At 45.9% G+C, this 12,253-nt stretch overlaps 1 protein-coding gene across 2 annotated transcripts; it reads left to right on the forward strand.

Moving 5' to 3' along the window:
• The first annotated feature begins 5,494 nt into the window (after window positions 1-5,494).
• LOC123443909 lies at window positions 5,495-10,822 on the forward strand. 2 transcript variants are annotated; one of them, XM_045120468.1, is made up of 3 exons: window positions 5,495-5,834; window positions 7,471-7,536; window positions 8,362-10,822. In XM_045120468.1, exon 3 carries the CDS (start codon window positions 8,622-8,624, stop codon window positions 10,518-10,520), a length of 1,899 nt encoding a protein of 632 aa, XP_044976403.1. In that variant the 5' UTR covers window positions 5,495-5,834; window positions 7,471-7,536; window positions 8,362-8,621; the 3' UTR covers window positions 10,521-10,822. The 2 variants fall into 2 exon arrangements, with proteins under 2 accessions (XP_044976403.1, XP_044976401.1); XM_045120466.1 differs by having other exon boundaries at window positions 5,622-5,834; window positions 8,359-10,822.
• The last annotated feature ends 1,431 nt before the right edge of the window (window positions 10,823-12,253 follow it).

A 12,253-nucleotide genomic window follows, 5' to 3' on the forward strand; every position in this document is an offset into this window, starting at 1 on the left:
ACGATTATCATGAACAAAGAAATATAATAATAACTAATTTATTATTGCCTCTAGGGCATATTTCCAACATATATCTATTGTGCAAATCCGGTGTTGTCATCAATCCACCAAAAAGGGGGAGATTGTTAGGGCATATTTTGTCCTAAGTGATTTTGGTGATTGATGACAGCACCTCTGCGGACTAATCGTGTGCATTGAGCATTTTAGATAATACATCGCATGGAACAAGATGATTCGTCGCCCCTCGGTGTTTTTGAAGCACGGTGTTTTCTACGGTTCTTCTTGGTGGTTTTGAGTCGTAGGAAAGCCGTACTATTAAGAGGGGGGCCGCGTCGGAAAGGTTTGGGTGGAATCAACTCACACACGCGCACTTTTCCTTTCCATCACCTCTTCTGTGCAGCAATGGAGCTCCCACATGTTCTCTTCTTTCATCTGCAAAAGGTCCAGCGGTAGTACCACTCCAGGTGAGTGGTAGTACCGCTCCAGGTGAGTGGTAGTACTGCTCCAGTTGAGCGGTAGTACCGCTTGGGGACGGTAGTACCTCCCTCTTTGAGCGGTTGTACTTCGTCACACTTTTTGCGAGTACTTTTCCAACGGTGGTAGGCTTGGTAGTAGTATTTTTACTACCGTGGCTATGAGCCTACCAAGCGGTAGTACCACTTCTGGTCTAGCGGTCTACCGCTGGGGTTTGCGGTACCGCTCCCCCCAAGCGGTAGACCGCTAGAGGCAGCGGCAGTACGGTGCTGAGCATGCTGTTAGTGGGGGTAACGGTTGGATATGTTCCCCCACTATATAAAGGGTTCTTCTACTTCAAGAACCCTACCTTTGACCCTCCAAGACTCTATTGTTGCTCCCTAAGCTCATATGTGTCCGATCTCTCTCCCTAGCCAATCAAACTTGTTGATTTCCTAGGGACTGGTTGAGAAGGCCAAGATCTACACTATCACCAAGAGAAAATTGATCCCCCACTAGTCCCTTGCGAATCTTGTTACTCTTGGGTGTTTGAGCACCCTAGACGGTTGAGGTCACTTCGGATCCACATTCCATTATGGTGAAGCTCCGTGGTCTTGTTGGGAGCCTAAAAGTTTTGTGTGGAGATAGCCCCAACCTTGTTTGTAAAGGTTCGGTCGCCGCCTTTAAGGGCACCTATAGTGGAATCACGACACCTTGCATTGTGTGAGGGTGTGAGGAGAATACGATGGCCCTAGTGGCTTATTGGGAAGCATTATGCCTCCACACCGCTCCAACGGAGACGTACTTCCTGTCAAAGGGAAGGAACTTCGGTAACACATCCTCGTCTTCATCGGTTCCACTTGCGGTTATCTCTTACCTTTACATTGTGTATGCTATTATTGTAGAGTATTTCCTACTTGCTTTAGTGGTCATAGTAGGTAGCATCATATAGGTTGCTCACCTAGATATTATTTTAGAGAACCTTTATGTTGCTAACCCTAACTTGTTAAGAAAAGCTAAAAATTGGTAGTTGCATATTCACCCCCCCTCTAGTCAACCATATCGATCCTTTCAACTTCCATCCTTTTTAGCAAGCTCCATCTTCTCCCCCTTCGCTGATCTACACTTGTACGTGTATGGCAGCAGTAATTTGAGAGCAAATAACAACATAAACTATGCATTATATGTGATATTAAAATTCAGAATTAGCAAAAGACACCTTTTACACCCTTTTCCATTTTTCTTATTTGTAGTCTCCAAAGTTTGGCTATGTTTTCTCTTCTTCTTGGTTGTAATTTCTAAGCTTTGGCTATGAATTAGATGAATACACAAATCAAACTCAGATTTCATATGGCACTAATCAAACTCAGTTTTCGTTTGTAAAAAGAATATGTGTAGTATTGTTAACCTTGGTGGAAAATACATGGTTGCGGGTACTTCATCACCTCTTGGCACAATGGATGACACGGCTGATTTGGTAATCTTCCCCCTCTTCTTTGGTGGTTCTCTACACGAGCAATAAGAAAGTAGTTCACATGCATAATTGATTACAGAATAGTAATGCAAGAAAGTAGAATGCATAGTTGATTACCTCACATCCATCAAAGCAACAATGTCATCTTTGTTCCCTTCTTGCAATGTTCCAATGGTGCGCGAGCTTGTGCGTCTCGTGCGTGCTGGCGGGAGCAGCCGCCTGAAGTCGTGGTGGACCACTGTCGGGGTCGTGGAAGAGAGTCGCGGCGAAGGTGGCGAAGATGAAGAGGACGTGGACGACTTGAAGAGGGGAGGAGATGAGTCGGATGGGGGTCGGAGGGGATGGCGGCACCAACGACGGGAGTGGCGGGGTCGGAACCCTAGTCTCGGGGGGGGGGGGGGAAGAGATGTGTAGAGAGCGAGCGAAGGAGGAGACGCGGTTCGGGACAAGTGGTTCGGGCTTGGCGTCGTGGCCTGGTCGTCCCCCTCCGGTGTGGATCCATCTGCAACATCGCCGCCGTCCATCTCGCTAGGGTTTCCGTGAATGAGAGAAAGGTGGATTGGGTTCTGTCACGAGAGAGAGGCGTCGCTGAGGGGTTTCTCTCCTCTCTCTTCTTTCTTTCTATGGACACGGGCAGTTTCGTCAATGCAAGTTCACTTTAGCGGCGTGGGCTAATAGAATGGACGGAAATGTTAGATAAGGCAAAATATTTACACCCGGTGCTACATAAGAAAAAATATTTCTTCATTGTTAAATAGGGAACCAATATTTAAAATAGTGCTATATAAGGATTTTTCTCATAAAAGAAGAGCACGCCCTTCGTCCATCTCGCTTTTTTTTTAGCAGTCGTCGTAGCCCGGTCGTTGAGGAGCTAGAACGTGGCAAGCGAGAATAGAAAAATCGGAAGAAAAAAAAAGCGTCAAGGAGGCCACGAGCTCAGCCAGTGTGGGCCCCCGCGCCCGCCCTGGGAGAGAGAGGCGCACCACGGACGGTGGCGAGGCGCTGCGCTGCGCCGCTGCCGCCCACCCACGCGGAGGGGCCCTCCCGAGCTCTGACGCCGCGCGCTCCGGCCTGGCGCCGCGGAGGACACGTGTCGCCCCGCCAGAGGCGGAAACCGGCCCTGGTGGGCGGGTAACGTGCGGGCACACGCGGCTGCTCGACGGCTTTTGGTTCAGAGGGAACGGGAAAAAAAATGGGCAGCGTCACCCCGGCGTGCGACCCAAGCGGCGCCGCACCGCCGAGTAGCCCCCTCGCCGCCTACGCTACGTGTGCGTTGGCGCGCTCCGCTGCGTCCACCCGCCGCAGTGCCCCTGGATTGTTCGCCTGGTCGTTGGACGGACCAAACGTGTATAGGTTCAATGAACCATGGACTTCTCGTTGAGCTCACATTTTGTTGGTTGTCTCGTCGGCGGATTAGACGGCATCGGTGTATTTGGAGCCACTCGACATCCTCCTCCTCCACCCCTTGAGCATGCCACTTGGTAATCCGACTTTTAAATTCTCTATTACTCTATCTGTTCATAAACACAAGATGTTTAGGGTATTTTAATATGAACTACTCCAACCCTTGAGTATATTCGTATTGAAATGATTGAACAAGCATACTAAAATACGTTCATATATTTCTAATTTAAAAATTATAATATTTTATATTTATGGACATACATGTTTGGTTAATAGCCCGATTAAAGACAAATCATACATAAACTAGCATATAGTACTCCCTCCGTTTCAAAATATAAGATATTTTAGAGATTGTACTAGAAGATTACATACAAAGTAAAATAAGTGAATTTATACTTTAAAATATGTCTATATGCATCCGTATGTAGTTCATAATGCAATCTCTAAAAGGTCTTATATTTAGGAATGGAGCGAGTAATAGTTTTTTTTAAACCATGTGTCTGTTTTTCTCCCTCTCCTGTTGTTCTATTTAAAGGTCAATCTATGACATTCGTGATTGCAAAAACTTAAAAGGAATACCTGGCAAAACGTTTGAGATGCAAATGTTTTTTACATACTACAGATGTAAGCGTTTATATATATGTGTATACAGTAATCTTTATAAACGTACGCACGCATATCACATTCGTAGACGCCTCGTCGTCGAGGAGGACGTCTCCTCCAACTGAATCCGCATCGCCGAAAAATTCTGAAATTCGCTAGAAATTCTAAAATAATTTCAGAAATAATGCGAGCACTAGAATTTAAACCTGATGGGTTAGGGATACCGCTAACCCTCTAATTATCCAATTAATTGTATTGTCTTGAGGGTGGCAAATCCTGACAAAAAATTCGTTATGCTCGTGACAACATATTTTGCTATTGTGGGCATTAGATTTGCAATGTTTACAAATCCAATGTTAAATTTATAGTGGAATCCTATAAATAAATACTCCAAGCAAAAAATAACAAGAGAATCAACTCATTCGAAATGTGCACCTCCATTTTAATATGTATGGTACAACCATGTGATCGATCAACCCACTAATTCAAGGTGACAAATAGAATATTTGAATTATTGTACTCTGATCGTAAACAACAAATATACCAAGTACTATCCTATTCATTTAGCATACCACAAAAACGAATCCCTAATAATAATGTACTCTGTCAACTAATAACACACTTTTGAGTTTTACTTCCTCCGTTCCTAAATATAAGTTTCTTTAAAGGTTTCACTAAAAAAATAATATAGACATACTTTAGATCATAGATTCACTCATTTTGCTTCGTACGTATTCATTTAGTAAAAAAAATTATATTTAGGAACGGAGGGAGTAGGATTTTACTGGTGGTATAGTAAAAGAGCAGTAGCGGTGGTAGTACAACCACCAAGAGAAGAGAGAATTTTTTCACTGTTTTGATCTCTGGGATGAAACTATTTCACGGAATGAACTCTGACTGAAACTATTTCACGATCTGACCTTTTTTGAAACGCCGGAGCCCGTGGCGTTGCAGACGCACATAGAAACGTTAGTCTACCGTGGCGTTTTTTATTTTCTGCAACGCCAGTCTACCGTGGCGTTGCAGACCCACTGCGAAACGCCCCTAGTGCTGGCGTTGCTGCCCTACAGTGACACGCCTGTCTACCGTGACGTTTTTTCTTTCTTGCAACGCCAGTCTGATGTGGCGTTGCAGGCCGATTGTGAAACGCCAACAGTCCTGGCGTTGCAGACCCACTATGAAACGCAGCGACGACATCCAGCCAGCCCACAACATGCTGCCAGCAACATGTGTACTGCTGAAACGCCATGGACCATGGCGTTTCACTCGTGGCCTGCAACGCCACATAAGTCTGGCGTTTGAGTGGGTCTGCAACGTCACATTAGACTGACGTTTCTATGTGCGTCTGCAACGCCACATTAGACTGGCGTTTTTATGTGCGTCTGCAACGCCACGGTCTCTGGCGTTTTAAAAAAGTCAGATCGTGAAATAGTTTCAGTCAGAGTTCATTCCATGAAATACTTTCATTCCAGGGGTCAAAATCGTGAAAAAAAAATCCGAGAAGAGAAGCGGTCGTACCTGGACAAGATGCCAAACCAGGTGGAAAGGGGAGGGCACGAGTGCATTGCCTTTTGCCCGCTTTCCAATTTCCCCTCGCCCACAACGGGGTGGCCACAGCGATTTACCTGTGGCGCCCCGACCCGCCCCACTCCTTCCTCTCTCTCTCTCTCTTTTATAGCGCTCCCCCTGCGCGCCTGCGTCCTCGGTTTTTCTCCGCTGAGCTTTCCTTCAACCCCGCTCAGCTCCCTCCCTTCCTACAAATCTGGTCTGGTGGGCGCTGTTCGCCGCGGCGGGTCTCTCGCGCCCGCGCTCCCGCAACAACCTCAAAACCCTAGCCATCCTCGCGACCCAGTCGATTGGATCGACCGCTTCCTCCTCCTCCGCCCAGACCCAGACCCAGGTGCGTCGGCTGCCGGATTCTCCTCGCCCTCCCTGCCTGCTTCCATGTCTATATGTATGATTGTGTATACGTCGTTTGCCTTCGCTGTTGTTTGCTGGAATCCTGTCTGTTATCGTCTCTGATGCGCGCCGGGATTTCCTGCCCGCTTTCCGCCCGTCGTTTTGCGCCGATTCGTGCCAGATTCACGACTCTCTGAAACCTGTTTTTTCCTTCTTCTAAAATATATCTCCCTCTGATTGTGTGCGTGTTTCTTCTTTCATGGTTCTTGTGATTGTGTGATGAGCAGAGAAAGTCATGGCAGGCATGTTGGTTTCCCTCCGAGATAAGAAATTTTTGGCGGCTTTCATTGATGCGCTCTTTCCTTTCCTTTAGCATGCAGCCTTTTGCGCCCCCTTTTTTGTTGCTTTCTGTTCAGGGTGAGCAATCCGGCGATACAAAGGGCCGCCGCTGGAATTTGTTTCTTTACTCCTTTTTCTCATACCAGGTCGTTATGGATTATGGCTCCCGATTTCTGTTTTCTCATGGGCCATTCCTCGAGACATCTGGGCGTGCTTGCCTCAGATTTGTCCTCTCTGTTTCGGTTGCCCTTGTTTATTCGATGACGGACATGGGAGATCGTTTCAGTGGATCTTTTTATCACCTGTCACTATTCCTACTTCGTTAAATTATGGACGGGTTGATGTACAAAACTTTAAATTCTTGCGGATGCTACAGGAATTATTAGAATTATATAATAAACGTGTTATCACTTAGCAAAGTGATCGTTTGCTCTGTTTTTTTGGGTATGCTATCCCTTCAGGGGCATTATACATTTCCATTTCTCAACTTAAAAAAAATAACATTTCTCAAGCGAAGTATAAAAGGGTGAAACTCACTAGCCTTTTTCCTCGCGAACTTCAGTGCGAACCTGTAGTAATATTGTCCAATTGCACGGTTTGGGTTGCCTCGAGGTTTTGGGAATTAAGACTCGGCCAGCTGTCTCCCGAATTATTACCTATTGATGTCAATGTTTGATCTGAAAAGCAAATCATAGCTTATGGGATCGTCCTATCTTTATTGATTGGAGGCTCCTCCTTAAGCCCTGCCACAAATCATATTGATTGGATGCTCTTTATTGAGTAAGTGCCATACTGTGGCAAAGTTTGGTTATGCAAAAATGTGATGCAATATTGATTGGGGCGTCGTCTAGTTTTAGGTTGTCCCAACTTGTAAGGGCATGCACAATAATCTGATGCGTGCGCTAAGCATATGAAGAATTGAAGACCTTACTAGAGCTCTTTTGGTTGTGAGTGAAGACTACCTTTTCCCTTCTTTTCGAGAGTCTGATCATACAATCATCTCCTGGCAAGTAATGCATACTGAACTTAAAAAGTAGAAGGGATGTGCTAGTAGTAAGTGAATAGGATCTCCATGAAGTTGGTGTTATTCTGATAACCATGTGGTTGGTACTTCCCATAATGTGTTTTCAAAAGGAACATGACTTATAATTTAGCCATAATATGTGGGCTACTTTATCAGCAACTTTAACATTTTCCTTCTGATGTGCACTGAAAATAGATAAGTGACACATGTATTTAGCATGATCTACAATCTCTTATCCACCACAGAAATTTTAACAAGACTGTTATTTTTGCAGGGACCGCTGATTTCACTCCTGTGTGTTTTCAACTCACTTGGGATCCGCGAGAGTGCTGCTATACTGGTATAATTCATCATCTTTGATATCTTCTTTATTTTAAGGTCCTAGATACCGACATTTTTCTGCCTTGCTATTGCACCTTATGAACTGTACTTGTTGTTGGTCATCTTATGCAAATCAAAGATGTAACTGCAACAATCTATTTCTTATGAAAGAATTAACAGGAAGCATGTATTCCTGTTCAGGGTGTCATGCTGTTCCAACTTCATTGCTTGCTATAAGATAATGTGGTGTTGGTATTCAAATAAACAACAGATGACAAATGTTTAATACAGTTGGAACTGCAATGTTGAATCACACCTGGACATCTATAGGGTCTGAGATTTGTTGTCCCCTCAACTGATATAGTACATGTGTAATCAATTTTTCTGATCTTTGACTAGGCACTTGCAGATCCACAAATAAAAATGATACATATAGACTCATCTCAAAACAATGCTATGCAATGTTATAATCCTATAATATTTTGAGAGAATATGATTATAAAGGCTAACTATTGAAGTCACTACAAAATTATAGACAAACTCTGTTAAATTTGCAAGTTGAAAGGTTTAGCATTAGGGTAAACCAGCACTAGTTTGTTTTGAATTATAAAGGCACCGACAATTCTAAGATCTGTTGCTCATGACAGAAGTGGACATGACATGTCTGCTCTCCTTTTTAGTAGATATCTGCTCCTTGTTGTGGTCTCCTTTTCCCTTTGTATGCAATCTTTATGACTCTTTAATGTTGAGTGTCCTTTTATGGATCTCTTTTTATTTTTGCTGCATGAGCTTTGTAGTTGAGACTTCCTAGATTCTCATCTCATATTTTTTTACTAATCAGCAGGATCATCGCTTTCTGTTTGGCCTGAGCTGTGGAAGTTTCTAAGTAGAAACTGAGGGTCAGTTCAAAACTTTATCCCACTCACCCCATACATACTGGCGAGAAATGGATCGTGATGATGTATCTGGCTTTGTTAGCGGGGGTTGCAAGCTGTTCTGAGTTTTCTAACCTAGTAGAAGTTAATAAATAAAGTTATGATACCAGGAAGTCAGTCAACTGGCGGTTCTTTTCATTTACTAATTGGTTGATGTTTCCGAATTGGAATGGACAAAACTTCTCATGGCCTTGGATTTGGTGATAGCATCAACTCGTTAAACACTTCTCATTACCGGAGTTCAGTCCAACACACTGCTCAGCATAGAGACACTACACTTGATTCCACATCATATTCCAGCTTCTCATCCACCAACACAAAAGCCCTGAAAAGGAAGTGGGGTACTATGGCTGGAGCAGAAGGTACTGGGGATGCATTACTCACTCTGGGTTTAGGCCGTTCACCAAGTTCATCTGACAATAGCAAAGTAAGCTCTGCCACAGCCTGTGCAATGTCTCCATGCTCGCTAAAGGAGGCTGATGAGGAGTCATCTGTTGATCTTAGCTTGAATTTTGAGCTTTCCCTTGGCAATGATGTTGCACGTTTTCAAAGGAAATCCTCTGCTGGTTTAGTAGCCAATTCTCCTAAACTGGATCTTCAGTTGAGTTTATCCACTGGCTCACCTGAATCTGCTGTCACTTGTACAAATATGGTGTCACCAAATATTCATGATGGCTTGGACATACCAGTGACCTATTCATTACCAGCCATTATAGGGAATGGGTCAGCACCGTCTAGTTGGGGTTTTGAGCACTCTGTGGTTTCATCATCATATGCGTCTGAAGCAACATATGCATTTCCATTTTCGAAGATACCCAGACAAGAGAATGGTACTTTGTCTTCACCAGTCATATCGTCAACTATGCCAGCAAGTGTGAAGAGCTCAGTTGCCTGTACTTCGGTGGTAACTAACCCTCAGCAGCGCAATCTTAACACTAAAACCTGCCAGTTCCCTGGATGTGGCAAAGGGGCAAGAGGTGCATCAGGGCATTGTATAGCCCATGGTGGTGGTAGGCGATGCCAGAAAGCTGGTTGCCAGAAGGGTGCTGAAGGAAGGACCATATATTGCAAGGCCCATGGTGGAGGGAGGAGATGTGAGTTTCTTGGATGTACAAAGAGCGCTGAAGGACGCACCGACCACTGCATTGCCCATGGTGGTGGCCGCCGGTGCAGTAATGATGGCTGCTCCCGTGCTGCCCGAGGAAGATCTGGCTTATGCATCAGGCATGGTGGTGGAAAAAGGTGTCAGCAGGAGAAGTGCACCAAGAGCGCAGAAGGTCATTCTGGCCTCTGCATCTCTCATGGGGGTGGGAGGCGCTGCCAGTTTCCAGAATGTGCAAAGGGTGCACAGGGAAGCACAAAGTTCTGCAAGGCACATGGTGGAGGCAAGCGCTGCACTTTCTTGGGCTGTACCAAAGGAGCTGAAGGCAGCACCCCTTACTGCAAGGGCCATGGAGGAGGCAAGCGCTGCTTATTTGAGGGTGGTGGAGTGTGCCCCAAGAGCGTGCATGGCGGGACGCAGTACTGTGTTGCGCACGGTGGTGGCAAGAGGTGCGCTATTTCTGATTGCACCAAGAGTGCTAGAGGGCGGACGGAGTACTGCGTGCGCCATGGTGGTGGCAAGAGATGCAGGTTCGACGGCTGTGTGAAGAGTGCACAGGGGAGCACTGATTTCTGCAAGGCGCATGGGGGAGGCAAACGCTGCTCATGGGGCCTGCCGGGCTCAAGCTTCGGTATTGGCACTGAGCAGTGTGATAAGTTTGCTCGCAGCAAGACTGGCCTCTGTTCAGCTCACACCGCTCTAGTCCAGGACCACTGTGTTCATGGTGGTGGTACATTAGGCCCTGTAATCCACCACTTCGCCGCAGATGTTAAACCCGGCGAGATGGAAGTTGCTGCAGCAGTGAAGGTTGATCCTGTTTCGATGCAGTCGGGGTCTCCATTGCCGGAGCCGGAGGGCAGGGTGCATGGTGGTGGGCTGCTGGCGCTGCTTTCTCGCGGCGGCAACCACACAGGCCCTGTTGGTAACTCCGATAACGGCGCTTCTGTCATGATGGCGTGGATGTGAGCGGGCGGGCATTCTCATCAAGAATTGGTTGCTTCAAGTTTTGATCTGTTTCCAGAGCTAATGCTGTGGCGGGATAAAGTTCCACATTTCACCAATTGTTGTCCTAGTCGTTTGGAACTGGTAGGACATATATCCTCCGTGTAGAATAAATAAGGGAGAGCGTTGTGGGCTTCTCTGTTATTGTAATGTAATTAATTAATTAATGTCGTCAAACTGCCCTTGCTTTGTGTTTATTACAATTTGTGTAATCTGATACTACTTCACAGTTCCTACTTGGATACAATGTCTTCGCAGTTTGCTTTGCTTTGTGTTTCTGGTAACACTGTAGTATGTGCTTTGTGTTTCTGGTAAAGTGGTAATACTGTAGTCTGTAGTACAACTTTTTTGGCGGGTGAGGGTTATCTGGTCATGTCATCAGATAATTCTCTTCCGCCATCAACATCAAGAGATGAATGTTGATGTCCATATCATTGCTAGAAACTGTAAATTTAGTACCATGAGATGAATGTTGATAACTCTGCCTATGTTGTCTCAACATAGCCGGTCCAAGCCTGGGTAAAGAAGGAGGATTGTGATAGACTTGACGAGCCAACGTCATAACTCAGTCACTCTTATGAAGATGAAATCCAAAAGATTTTCGTTGGGGTGTAACCCTTTCATCAACGCGCCACATCGAAACCCGGGTGTGATGGGGAATGGGCAAGGACCGAGCCGTCACTCCCAAGGTGGCACGCCGTATCGTGATCTGGATACGGTCGCAAGTGAGCAAGGATTGGGTCGCCGCATCCTTAGAGCGTCATCGGCGTCCGGGTGTAGTGAAAAATGAGCAAGCGTCTTCGTATTTGACTCGATGAGTGCGAAGGGTAAGGAAGCTAGTGAGCCTAGGAGGATTCGCTTAGGTGGTTGGAATGTAGGGTCTCTGACAGCTAAGCTTCGGAAGGTAGTTAGTACAACGGTGAGAAGAGGCGTTGATATCCTTTGCGTCCAAGAGACCAAATGGAGGGGACAGAAGGAAGTGGAGGGTACCGGCTTCAAGCTGTGGTACACGGGGACGGTTGCAAACAGAAATGGAGTAGGCATCTTGATCACCAAGAGCCTCAAGTGTGGCGTGGTAGACGTCAAGAGACGTGGGTGTCGGATTATTCTGGTCCAGCTCGTAGTTGGGGACTTAGTTCTCGATGTTATCAGTGCGTATGCCCCGCAAGTAGGCCACAATGAGAACACCAAGAGGGACTTGTGAGAAGGCTTGAAGGACATGGTTAGGAGTGTACGGATTGGCGAGAGGCTCTTCATAGGAGGAGACCTTAATGGCCACGTGGGCACATCTAACACAAGTTTTGAAGGGGTGCATGGGGGATTTGGCTATGGCATTAGGAATCAAGAAGGAAAAGACGTCTTAAGCTTTGCACTAGCCTACAACATGATCATAGCTAACACTCTCTTTTAAGAAGAGAGAATCACATCTAGTGACTTACAATAGTGGGCAACACTCTAGCCAGATTGATTTCATCCTCTCGAGAAGGGAAGACACGCGTGCATGCCTAGACTGTAAGGTGATACCTGGAGAGAATGTTGTCCCTCGGCATAAGCTTGTGGTTGCTGACTTTCTCTATTGGATTTGTGTCCAGCGGAACAAGCGTGTCAAAGTCGCTAGAACAAAGTGGTGGGAGCTCAAGGGGGAGGTAGCTCAGGCATTTAAGGAGAGGGTCATTAAGGAGGGACCTTGGGAGGAA

Source organism: Hordeum vulgare, chromosome 3H, assembly GCF_904849725.1.
Source record: "Hordeum vulgare subsp. vulgare chromosome 3H, MorexV3_pseudomolecules_assembly, whole genome shotgun sequence".
Classification (NCBI taxonomy): Eukaryota; Viridiplantae; Streptophyta; class Magnoliopsida; order Poales; family Poaceae; genus Hordeum; species Hordeum vulgare.

What these genes read in the sequence shown, in the direction of transcription:
- LOC123443909 (XM_045120468.1), top strand. Translation starts at nt 8,622, where the DNA reads ATGGACAAAACTTCTCATGGCCTTGGATTTGGTGATAGCATCAACTCG.